Source organism: Anomaloglossus baeobatrachus, chromosome 4 (assembly GCF_048569485.1).
Source record: "Anomaloglossus baeobatrachus isolate aAnoBae1 chromosome 4, aAnoBae1.hap1, whole genome shotgun sequence".
NCBI lineage: Eukaryota > Metazoa > Chordata > Amphibia > Anura > Aromobatidae > Anomaloglossus > Anomaloglossus baeobatrachus.
In genome coordinates this window covers 244,400,909-244,414,463 of record NC_134356.1, presented here as the reverse complement: position 1 = coordinate 244,414,463, position 13,555 = coordinate 244,400,909, and the positions used below count along the sequence as shown (strand labels likewise).

Sequence of the window (13,555 nt, the reverse complement as noted above, 5' to 3'; positions counted from 1 at the left end):
CATTTCACACATTCAAACTGGCTGTGGTTCTCCTGAGCCTAATTCTGGAATCTCATAGTCACACATGAATGTGCCACAGAGAGAACCTGTACATGAAATACTGACATCTGAATGGGACCTAAGACTAAGTTGAGACAGCTACAGTAGAACGTGAGCCGGACACATCTGTAATTCACAAATTGCAAACATGACTGACCTGTGTTCTCATCTACATAGCAGACAAGTGCAAGAGCAGCCTGCTACTTACATGCACTAGTCTAGTTCATGCATTGCTCACGAATAGCACATGCTGCAATTTTTTTTACTTGGGCTTGAGGTCTTAAGGCCCCGTTACACGCAACGACATATCTAACAATATGTTGTCGGGATCCCAGATTTAGTGACGCACATCCGGCGTCGTTAGCGACGTCGTTGCGTGTAACAGCTCCGAGCGAGTGTTAACGATCAAAATACTCATCTAATCGTTGACACGTCATTCATTTTCAAAATCTTGTTGGTCGTTGTGGACGTAGGTTGTTCGTCGTTCCTGAGGCAGCACACATCGCTACGTGTGACACCCCAGGAACGACGAACAACAGCTTACCTGTGTCCTCCGGCAACGAGGTGTCGTTAATGCGGCTGCTCTCCGCCCCTCCACTTCTATTGGTCGGCTGCTGTGTGACGTCACTGTGACGTCGCACGGACCTCCCCCTTAACGAAGAGGTTGTTCGCCGCCCACAGCAACGTCGCTAGGAAGGTAAGTTCATGTGTTGGCTCCTAGCAATATTGTGCGCCACGGGCAGCGATTTGCCCGTGACGCACAAACAACGGGGACGGGTGCTTTCACGAGCGACATCGCTAGCGATGTCGCTGCGTGTAAAGCCCCCTTTAAGGGAAAATCACCATTCGCACTCCAACATAAGCTAACGTTGGGTCTATTTTCCACAAAGACAGCACATGGACTGAAAATATGTTTATCAGAACAAACCTGAGAAGTAATCTTTGTTAAAAGTAAAGGATTTTTTTATCACTTGGGGAATTCAGCAGTAGCTGCTCAGGCATGTCAGTTTAATGAGGACCTTTCACCAAATTTTTCATGTTGAACTGGACACGCGACGGATGGAATAGTGGCTGCAGAGTGGAATAATACCATGTTTTTTCTGTATTTAAATTTCCTCTCTCCATCGCAGAGATATTAGCAATCGAAGTATTAGCGCATAATGAGTTAACTATTTTTTCATCCAAGTGGGTGTTATTAGTTAAATTTCAGCAAGGCCAAATAAATATTCTACCTCTATGAGCTGCTCATTCATAAGCAGGCAGCAACATGTTAAAGAGGGAACATGCCCCCACCGTAGCTTAGGTTTTTTTCAGGGTGTAAGATGTAAGGATACAGAACTGGTTTCCTTGTCTCCAACTATTTAATAACACCCACTTGGACTTAAAAAGGATAACCCATTATAGGCCTATACTTTGATTGCTAATATCTTTGAAATGCAATGGTTAAATTACCAAAAAACAAACAACACGTTATATTACTCTCTGCAGCCAGTATTATATCCGGTGTCCAGTTCCACCGAAGAATTTGGTGAAAGTTCTGAACAGTTCTTTATGTGCTTCTACAGTAGGGGTCCATGATCCTTCTTACTTCCAAGGCTTCATATACCACAGAATTTCCAAAATCTTCCTGACTTTTTCTGAAGTCTCACATCAATGAATGCATGTCTTATGTTGACTGATCAGTGAGAGCTGAGCTACAAAAGAAAGTTATGTCAAAATGTAGAAATTAAAACATATTTTGAGAGGACAGTTCAGGAGGTCAAAAGTGAACAAATTAGTCCTGCTGCTCCCCTAAGTATTGTTTGGGATTTGTTTTGTTTTAATCCACATATCACTTCTTAGATATGGGTCTTTTTATTTAGACTCTCACCTACCATGGAAACCTTCAAAAGGAATCTGAAGACCCACCTCTTCCGACAAGCCTACAACCTGCAGTAACCCTCAGTCCACTATACCGTTGCACGGCCAGCTCTATTCTCACCTACTGTATCCTCACCCATGCTTTGTAGACTGTGAGCTATCGTCAGCAGGGTCCTCTCCTCCTCTATCACTCTGTGCCTTGTTCGTAATTATTGTGCTTGTTTTTATTATGTATACCCTCTTCACTTGTAAAGCACGATAGAATGAATGGCACTATAATAATAATAATTTAGTGTGTCCAATACACTCTGAGGACATGTCTGTAGCTTTCAATTATTACTCTGTAAACAATGCCTCTTTGATAAAGACTATAACAATTTGCACTCAATTAAAAGGTCTACGTGGGGCTGCTGATAAGTCTTTGGCTTTGTGATCTTTTTTTGTTTCTATGGTAACGAATGTCACATGAAAGCTTTATGTGTCTAATATATGTTTTCAAAATTTTGTGTTTGTTGCTTATGGCAACAGTGTTCTACGCACGCGGGAAAACAAAATGGCGGAGTCTAATGCGATATTCACAGCAACTGAGAGCAGAGGATTGATAAAATTCTTGTTTCTGCAAGCAAAGTCCAAGAAGGGTATTCATGGTGATATGTTGCAGGCCCTTCATATTCCACAGTTAAGAACTGGGTTGCCAAATTTAAAACGGGCCACTTCAGCAACAATCATGAGGAACGTCCTGAATGACCGAGAGTGGTTGTTGTTCCAGAGATTGTCGAGGCTGTGCACAACCTCATACTGGAGAATCAACTTGTTACAGTTAAAGCAATAGCTGACATCATGGGGATTTCCCGTGAATGTGTTTTTGTCATTAACCATGAACATTTGGACATGAGGAAGCTATCTGAAAAGTGTGTCCCCAAATGTTTGACAACAGAACACAGAATCATGCAAGTGAAAACTTCACGGTCCATTTGTCAGCGTTTCTGGACTGATAAGAACCTCCTGGATCGACTGGTCACTATGGATGAGACCTGGATTTATTTATATGACCCAAAAAACAAGAAGCAGTTAAAACAGTGGAGAAACAGTGGTCATCCAAAGAAGTTCAAGGTGCAAAAATCAGCCACTAAGGTGATGGCATCTGTGTTCTGGGATAAGGAGGGCGTGCTGCTAGTAGACTACCTTCAAAAAGGTTCCAGCATCATTGCAAGGTATTACATTCAACTTTTGGACCAATTGAAGGCAGCTCTGAAGGCCAAAAGGCGCGGCAAGTTGTCCAAAGAAATCTTGTTCCTGCAAGACAATGCCTCCGCTCACACTGCACAAGTGAACAGGGCAAAGCTGGCAGAGCTGGGCTTCCAGCTGATTTATCACCCACCCTATTCACCAGATCTAGCTCCCTCCCATTATCATCTGTTTCCAAACCTGAAGATACACTTCAAGGGTACCAAATTTCCCACCATTTATGATGCCATGGCTGCTACAGATCCCTGGTTTGAGGCACAACCAAAATTTTTCTTTTTGCTAGGCTTACAGAACTTGGAATACTGATGTAAGAAGTGTGTTGACATCAGTGGAGAGTATGTGAAATAAATGTAAAGTTTCATCATCCTATCGCGTTTCTTTCTGGGTAAAGCCAAAGACTTTTCCAGCAGCCCCTCGTATATCTCTGGAACCATATGTTTTATTAAAAAAATGGAAAACTCATGGGAGTAATGAGAATGAAATAAAAGCAAAAACTCCCCTCTTTTGACCTGGTGACAGGTCCTCTATAAAGCATATGCTCTTTGCTCCCATTCCCATTTACTTTGGTTCTCTGGTATCTTTAAGTGGTGATAGTTCTGTCAGAAACATTTATTACCTCTACACTGTAAATGTAATGTTGGTTCTGGTTAGTGGATCTACCATCAATTGCTAATATAGGATTGGCTGCCTCTATGACTTTCAGTTAATTTGTTTGGAGCGGTAACTTGAATGATTGACCCCCGTATCATCCAAGCTGGTCTTCATCGAGGTTGTGAGTTTAGAGAGACAGGTTGCCAGAATCTTGGTGAACCCAGGATCTAGTAATCAATCGTATCTGTTATCCCAAATATTGGCGTAGCAAAAAATAGAGAGAAAAGAAGAACAGTGATAAATAAAATATATTTTTATGGGTCAAATGTTTATATATTTTCTACTATAAAGATTATTTCTACTATTTATGTTTGATCATAGTAATTAGGTTAACAGACTATAGAGGCTTATCATTGGTGAGGAACTCTCTCTGTGGGGTGTCCAATAATAGAGGAGTTGTTTTTGTAAGAGACTCTAAAAGCCACTTTACACACAACGACATCGCTAACGAGATATCGTTGGGGTCACGGAATTCAGAAATACTTAGCAAATCGTTGATCGTTGACATGTCGTTCCTTTCCCAAATATTGTTGCTCATTTTTGACGCAGGTTGCTCGTCGTTCCTGAGGCAGCATACATCGCTACGTGTGACACCCTGGGAACAACGAACAACAGCGTTCCTGTGTCCTCGGGCAACGAGGTGGGAGTGACGTGAATGCGGCTGCTCTCCACCCCTCCGCCTCTATTGGTGGCCCGCTGATTGACGTCGCTGTGACGCCGCACGAACCGCCCCCTTAAAAAAGAGGTTGTTTGCTGCCCACAGCGACATCGCTAGGAAGGTAAGTACATGTGACGCGTCCTAGTGATATTGTTCGCCATGGGCAGCGATTTGCCTGTGACGTAAAAACGACGGGGGCGGGTGCGATCGCTAGCGGCCTTAAGAGGGGACTTAAATTGCCACCGCTATGTAGCATGAATTTCTGCTTTCTTGTTCATCTTGAATGGGCTTTCAGAAATCTAAGTACTTGCCCACAGACTTTACTGTTGTAATGTATTGAACTTATTTTCCAGTAACTCTTTTTTTTTTTTTTATTTGACAATGCAAATAATAGCTTTATAGCTGATATCTATTGATTAATGTTTTATTTTTTTCTACTAATCTACAGTTTAATTGAATTTAAATATGCATTGTTGTTTGCATAATGAAACTAGAAAACATATCACTACCCATTTTTATTTTCCTTCTAGGTAAGGGAACGTCTGAGGGTTTCATTAGAGAGAGTGTCTGCACTGGAAGAAGAACTCGTCGTTGCCAACCAGGAGGTAAACATCAAATCCTCTTAAAAATTACCATATTAAACTTCTGCGGCATTAGATTTTGGGTCAGATATTTGGGAAACTGTCAACTAATTGCATTCTATATAGACTACTGAGCTCAGTCCACTGGAACTTCATGTCAGAAGTGTCAGTTTCCAGAATTTTATCCTCATTTAGATCATACCATGCGGAAGAAAACTGTGAAGCCTTGTCACAGATCCCAAAAGCATCCATCACAACCTTTATTGAAAGATATAATAGCTACTTGTCTATCTGTTTGGAGAGCCAACATTCTGCTTTGTTTAAATACTCTTGTACACTTGACCTGTGAAAAATCAGTTTTCAAAGAGACCCCAATGAATAATGAATACTATTTAATTCCTGACATAAAAATGACAGAATTACCAGAAATGTGTTAGGACCACTGCGATGTGTTTTTTTTTTTTCTTAACATAGCCTACTGAAGTATCTGTCAATTTGGTAGGAAAGATACGTTTGCTATCAAAATTACTTAACCCCCCATTTCGAATTGTGTTTATTAGCAAAATGTACAAACTTTCTGTTTGGAAAAATAAACCGTGAAATAAGAACAATTCACATAAATCAGCACAGCTGATATAACAAGTCATTTGTGCAAATTCATCACAAAATGCACTTTAATGAACACTGCAATCTCATAATTATTGAACCCTTTGTGGCAATGTGTCATTAGTTCTTAGTAGAGCACTCTAGCTGTTATGACCTGCTTCAAATATGATGCATAGCCAGAGACCAGCTTTTGGCAATGTTCCTGAGGAATCGTAGCCCGGTTCACTAATATTCTTGGGTTTGCATGCTGCAACTACCTTTTTTAAATACAACAAAGATTTCTGTGGAGTTCAAGCAAGTCAGGGGACTGTGATGGTCATCCTCTTATGAGATAAAACCTAAGTGGACTGTGAGACATGCTTCAGATCACTGTCCCTTTGGAGGGTCTAGTAACATCTAAGCTACAGTTTCTTCACAGATGGCATGTTATTTCCACCTAAAATATCCTACCACTTGATTGAATGCATATTATCTTCCACATGATTCCAGTGTCAAAGGAAGCAAACTAGTTCATGATCATCACCAAGCCCCACCATGCTTCACTGTAAGTCATCAATCCGCCACCGGCATGCTTTACTGTAGACATGATATTCTTTTTATACTTTTTTTTTCCATTCATTTTTTTCCCCTTTTAACATACTGCTGATTCATATGCCCTAAAAATTCCAGTTTTGTTTCATAGCTTCTCATAATAGAATCACACAACTTATGTGACTTATATAAATGGTTTTCAGCATATTGGAGCCAACTTTTAGTCTACTTTTGGGTGAGTAGAGGTGTACACCTTGGAGTCAGACTTGCAAACTTTTGGCATTTGATATTTTCCTTCCTGTGCAAACTAAAACTCTAGTGCCTGCTCTAGGTTCTTTTAATTCGCTTGAGGGTTTTTGATCATCTGCCTCCTCAGGAATTTGGTGGTAGCTATTGACAGCTACCTTTTTTGTAGTCATTGTTCCTTTAACTTTGGACTTGTGTACTATTACTTCCAACTGTATCTTTAGTAATGTTAAATGCCTTTGTATCTTTTTTGTATCCTCTTACTTGTTCATGTAAGGCAATGAACTCTTATTTTAACCTTTTGGACTACTCTCTTGCCAAAACAAGTATAGTAGAATACTGAAGGCAGAGGCAAACATACCACTATTTGTGTTAAGAGGCCCACTTTCACCTCCAAAGCATCAACCAGCTTCTGTTACAAACATATTATTGGATATCAAAGGGCCCTTATATAGTTCTTGCACAGGTGCCCTCTTCTGTCTGTGTCACCAATCACTAAAGGATATTGCTCAGGTAGAATGGTCTAAAATTCTTCAGTAATGTTGCCAGCAGCTGTTGTCTGGATCGTTTTCGCAGCACATCATAACAGCCAAAGGGTGATAAGTACTAAATACGCTTGTCATAAAGGAAGTCAATAATTATGAAACTTTAGTAGTAATTAAAAATGGCATTTTCTGTTGAATTTGTAGAAGCCACTTTTACTAGCGATGGGCGAACATGCAGATATCTGGGATCGGCTGAACTAACCGAACTTAAAAAAAAAAAAAAATGGGTTCCAGGCTGGAATTGATCCTGGATATCTGGCCGGACACCAGTCCCCAGTCTCCATATAAGTCTTAGAAATGGTTGTAGAAAGGATAGGGTGATTAGAGCAAGCACGCTATAATTATCGAGTCTCCGGTGCAGCTGTAACTGCTTCCGGGCTGCTAACTCTTCTTCCGGGGCTGCTTATTTACCTTCGTGTATATTCACTGCTTCCCCTGCCCACCGACAGTCCTGAAGTCTGTGATTGGTTCCAGTCAGATGCACCCCCAGCCTGTGTGACAGCGTTTAACGGTTTGCAATCACAGACCCTGTATGTGTGTCATTGTGGTAGGGTCCCCCGTATTATGATACCCAGCACAGATAAAGCATACAGCTACAGGCTGCAGCCCACAGCCATGCGTTTTTTTTGGTGTGTATCAAAATATGAGGAACCGCATGAAGCTTTTTTTATTTTATTATTATTTAAATTACCGTATTTTTCGCTTTATAAGACACACCTGATTATAAGACGCACCCCCAAATTTGGTGAAGGAAAAGAGATTTTTTTTTAATGTTAAATGGTGTCCATCTTATAATGCCAGTGTCCCTCTAACAAATCATATAGGGTATATGTCCCTCATAGCCCCCATCCTAAAATTAGCCCCCTTAATCTGGATATGGCCCCCTTATATTGAATATAGCCCCCTTGTGATGGCACACGTTCCCCTGTGCTGCCTATGGCCCCCTATGGATTGCATACATTCCCCTGTGCTGCCTATGGCCCCCTATGGATTGCATACATTCCCCTGTGCTGCCTATGGTCCCCCATGGATAGCACACGTTCCCCTGTGCTGCCTATGGCCCTATATGGATTGCATATATTCCCATGTGCTGCCTATGGTCCCCTATGGATTGCACACGTTCCCCTGTGTTAGATAGCGCCCCCATGCTGCTGCCCATGGCCCCTATATAGATCGCACAAGTCCCACTGTGTTAGATATCGCCCCCATAGTGCTGCCCATGGCCCCTATATAGATCGCACAAGTCCCCCTGTGTTAGATATCGCCCCCATAGTGCTGCCCATGGCCCCTATATGGATCGCACAAGTCCCCCTGTGTTAGATATCGCTCCCATAGTGCTGCCCATGGCCCCTATATAGATCGCACAAGTCCCCCTGTGTTAGATATCGCCCCCATAGTGCTGCCCATGGCCCCTATATAGATCACACAAGTCCCCTTGTGTTAGATATCGCCCCCATAGTGCTGCCCATGGCCCCTATAGATTGCACAAGTCCCCCTGTGTTAGATATCGCCCCCATAATGCTGCCCATGGCCCCTATAGATCGCACAAGTCCCCCTGTGTTAGATATCGCCCCCATAGTGCTGCCCATGGCCCCTATATAGATCGCACAAGTCCCCGTGTTAGATATTGCCCCCATAATGCTGCCCATGGCCCCTAGAGATCACACAAGTCCCCCTGTGTTAGATATCACCCCCATAGTGCTGCCCATGGCCCCTATAGATCGCACAAGTCCCCCTGTGTTAGATATCGCCCCCATAGTGCTGCCCATGGCCCCTATAGATCGCACAAGTCCCCCTGTGTTAGATATCACCCTCAGGCTGCTGCCCATAGTAAAATAAAACCCTCTTTCCTTACCTCCTCCAGCGTTTATCTCCCTCCTGTCTCCCTCCGTGCTTCTCTTCCTTACTTCCTGGTTCTAGTGCCGGTCATGTGATCGGCACAGCAGACTGAGATCTCTGCGTGCCTGATCACAGTGGAAGCAGGGACACGGGGAGAAACGCTGGAGGAGGTAAGTAAAGCTTTTTTATTTTAGAATGAGTAGCAGCATGGGGGCCATATCTAACAGAGGGGGGGGCATGTGCCATGACAGGGGGGCGCAGGCTCATATAATATGCACCGCTCCCCCAGCCCCTCACTGCGTGCAATTTCAGCACCACCGGAGATGGACAGCGGCTGTGCATATTATATGAGCGGGAGCAGGAGATCAAACGCTGCCGCCGCAGCGTTCACCTGCCCCCAGCACAACGCCCCCACTTTCCCTGGACCCTGCAGTGTACAAATATATATACCCCCCACCCCCCGTATATTCGGCTTATAAGATGCACCCCCTACTTTCCCCCAAAATTTGGGGGAATAAAAGTGCGTCTTATAAAGCGAAAAATACGGTAATCATTTTAAAAAATGCGCTGCGGTCCCCCCAATTATGATGCCCCGCAATGATAAAGCCAACCACCTTGGGCCTGGTATTCTCAGGTTGGGGAGACCCATGCTTATTGGGTTCTCCCAGCGTAAAAATAGCAGCCTACAGGCACCTAGGATTTTCGCATCCATTAGATGTGACTATCCCGGAATTTTACCCAGCTCTTCACGATTGCCTTGGTGCGGTGGCAGTTGTGGTTAATAACAGCCCACAGCTTCCACTAAGCCCTAGATTAGTAATGAGAGGTGTCTATAAGACCCCCCCATTACTAATTTGTAAGTGAAAAGAAATAAGCAAACACCAAAAAAATCCTTTATTTGAAATAAAATAAAAAAACACCCTCTCTCACCAATTTATTAACCCCCAAAACACCCATGTCTGACGTAATCCACGTGAGGTCCAACAACGATTTCAGCTCTGCTATATCTGCCAGAAGGAGGGGGAATAGATAGCAAGACCTGACCCACATATTCCCTTCCTGTTGCACCTGTCAATCAACTAGCAGTGCATTGCTGTAACTTGGACATATTTCTGACATAAAACGTCCAATCTCAGAACAAAAGGTATGCTTACATTCAGCATCCTAGGACTACTATAGCACTGGCTTTACTTTATATATGAAAATCCTGCTGGCTGGTTCCCTTTAATCAAGTAGAAAAGTCAGTGTTTCTATCCGTAGAATAAAGTGGGGATGGGAAAGGGGAAAGGCACATGTAGACATATTTAGCTAATGTCAAGCGACTTTTTAGTATTGTTAGTTAGTGCCACAAAATGATCTCCTTAATAAATCTAATATATAAAGCTGAATGTGTGTATGTATGTATGTATGTGTGTATGTCCGGAATTGGCATCTGCACCGTCGCAGCTACAGCCACAAAATTTTGCACACTCATACGTCTGGACCCCGAGAGCATCATAGGCTATGTTGTGAGGCGAAATTGTAACCCCGCGCGTTCAAATTTACCAATCAATTTTGCCCCATCTACATAATGGGGAAAAAGTGAAACGAAAAGTGTATCCGCACCATCGCATTTACAATCCCGAAATTTTGCACAGACACCTCATGTGACCCAGGGAATGTCATAGACTATGTTTTGACAGGAAAATTTAACCCCACTCTTTACAGTTACTCTCCAAAAGACATGCCTCTATTAAAGTAAATGGAGCCTGGAACTACAGGTTATTAGTAGGAGCTGTGATTGGTTGCTATAGGAACAAAAGACATTCATAGTATAAGAAGCTTATATGTAAGGTAGTAAGATGTCGGTGGGGAGATGGATAGAGAGAGACAGAGAGAGACAGACAGCGAGACAGAGAGAGAGACAGATAGGGAAAGAGACAAACAGAGACAAACGGTGAAAGAGACAGACAGAGACAGACCTGGAAAGAGACAGACCTGGAAAGAGACAGACCTTGAAAGACACAGACCTGGAAAGAGACAGATGGGAAAGAGACAGATGGGGAAAGAGACAGACAGACATGCAGACAGGGACAGAGACAGGCAGACAGGGAAGGAGGAGACAGCCAGAGAGACAGACAAAGATAGATGGGGAAAGACACAGACCTTGATAGAGACAGACGGGGAAAGAGACTGAGAAATACAGACAGACAAGGAAAGAGACAGACAGAGACAGGCAGACAGGGAAAGGGACAGACAGGAAAAGACACAGACAAAGAGACGGGGAGACAGACTGGGAAAGAGACAGACCTAGAAAGAGACAGATGGGGAAAGAAACAGAGAGATAGAGACAGACAAAACAAGAGACAGACAGAGACAGGCAGATGGGGAAGAAGACAGACCTGGAAAGAGACAGACCTGGAAAGAGACAGACGGAGCACATTACTTGGCCAATTTAGTTAAATCTGTGTGAATTATCTGTGGTGTTGAAATATATGTTGTGAAATGCTTCTTTTAGCTTAGTTTTTGCCTTTTAATAATTACATTTCTATCTATTTGCTTTGTGGTTTTTGTGTGCAGAATAAATTTTTGTTAATACATTCCTGGGCGAAGCCGGGTAGTACAGCTAGTTTGTTAATAAAAAGATAAAGTGGAAACTCCTTTAATATGTGTTAATGGAATGTCAAGTGAGTGTCAAGGTACTGATGATGCTAAAGATCTGTTTCCATATATCATGGTATTATTTTTTTTCCGTCACAGCACTTCATGAAAAGTTCTTTTGCTTATTCCGAAGTTTACTATTTTCCGTATGTACAGCAGATATTTTTACATGCAGAGTACACAAACTTGTCTTCTATGTTATAGCCCAAAGATTGTGTTCTAATAGTACTGGAAGCCGTCTTTCACTTTCATGAATTTATATCATTTTTTTATAACTAAAATTGTAAAGAATTTTGGTTCTTACAAGTGGGCAGAACTCAAGCTATTTAATAAAGCTTTCAGTGCGCTGAAGCTGAAATGAATCAAATAAACCGCTGTGGGCATAATAAAGTGGTAGCAGCTTCAGCTGGAAAGCATATGTTTAAGCTTTTTTCTCTTATGCTCTCATAGGTTTTAATGATGATATTTTATTTCATCTTTATGATCTAGTGCTACTTGTAACTGTGTTTTATAGTTATTCTCTTCTCGTTCCATTAAAATGTTCAAAAATACATCTGTGCTTCAGTGTAAACTACAGACTACACATTTCTAATGCTAGCCAGAGATATTTATTATCTGATAGCAGAATGATGAAGTGCTGAGTGGAAGATGCATATTATTTTAATAAGGAAAGGTGATAAGTGGCATCCTGACATATATACGTCCACTTATCTTATATTAAACATTAGTACTGAACAGGCTGGAAATGTAGCATTTTTTCTTTTGATGTAAATAAGGCCTACACTTTAGCTATTTGAAATTCAAATTTTGCTTATATGTTTTTTAGCATTTCTATTGGATAGGCAATAAATGTGTAATTAATGAGTCTATTAGGTGTTGATGGCCTGAAAAATGAATGGATCACATATACAATAGTGTGTGAATGTTTTAGTCAGGTGTAGAAAAAAAAATTGCAAAGTAAGAACGCTTTAAAAAATAGAAGTATTAATATTGCATTTTCATCCATTAACAAAATGCAAAATGAATCCACAAATGAAAAATCTAAAGGGTACTTTACCTGCTGCGACATCGCTAACGATTTATCGTCGAGGTCACGGTGTGTGTGACGCACATCCGGCGTCGTTAGCGACATTGCAGTGTGTGACACGTACAAACGACCTTCAACGATCGCAAAAGTGGTAAAAATCGTTGGTTTTGGAGAGGTCGTTCAAACACCAAATATCGTTGTATGTGCAGTAATGAGGTTATTATTGTTATTATTATTATTATTTATTATTATAGCGCCATTTATTCCATGGTGCTTTACAAGTGAAAGAGGGTATACGTGCAACAATCATTAACAGTACAAAACAGACTGGTATAGGAGAAGAGAGGACCCTGCCCGTGAGGGCTCACAGTCTACAGGGAATGGGTGATGGTACAATAGGTGAGGACAGAGCTGGTTGCACAGTGGTCTACTGGACTGAGGGCTATTGTAGGTTGTAGGCTTGTTGGAAGAGGTGGGTCTTGAGGTTCCTCTTGAAGCTTTCCACGGTAGTGGAGAGTCTGATGTGCTGAGGTAGAGCATTCCAGAGTATGGGGGATGCACAGGAGAAATCTTGTACGCGATTGTGGGAAGAGGAGATAAGAGAGAAGCAGAGAAGGAGATCTTGTGAGGATCTGAGGTTGCGTGCAGGTAGGTACCGGGAGACTAGGTCACAGATGTAGGGAAGAGACAGGTTGTGCATGGCTTTGTATGTCATGGTTAATGTTTTGAACTGGAGTCGTTGGGCGATGGGAAGCCAGTGAAGGGATTGGCAGAGTGGCGAGGCTGGGGAGTAGCGAGGGGAGAGGTGGATTAAGCGGGCCACAGAGTTTAGGATAGATTGGAGGGGTGCAAGAGTGTTTGAAGGGAGGCCAGAGAGCAGGAGGTTGCAGTAGTCGAGGCGGGAGATGATGAGGGCATGCACTAATGTTTTTGCAGATTCATTTCAGGTTGTTCCTCATTCCTGCGGCAGCACACATTGCTATGTGTGACACTGCAGGAACGAGAAACCTCACCTTACCTGCAGCCGCCCGCAATGAGGAAGGAAAGAGGTGGGCGGGATGTTACGTCCCGCTCATCTCCGCCC

The 13,555-nt window shown here is 42.5% G+C and overlaps 1 protein-coding gene across 10 annotated transcripts in view; it reads left to right on the top strand.

The window, feature by feature from the left end:
* Positions 1–13,555, top strand: part of PPFIA2 (PPFI scaffold protein A2) — a 575,559-nt gene that overhangs the window by 331,711 nt on the left and 230,293 nt on the right. For all 10 annotated transcript variants that reach the window (XM_075344766.1, XM_075344764.1, XM_075344763.1 and 7 more), the window contains one exon: positions 4,987–5,061. In XM_075344766.1, coding sequence (XP_075200881.1) covers positions 4,987–5,061 — 75 coding nt within the window. The remainder of the gene's footprint in view (positions 1–4,986; positions 5,062–13,555) is intronic.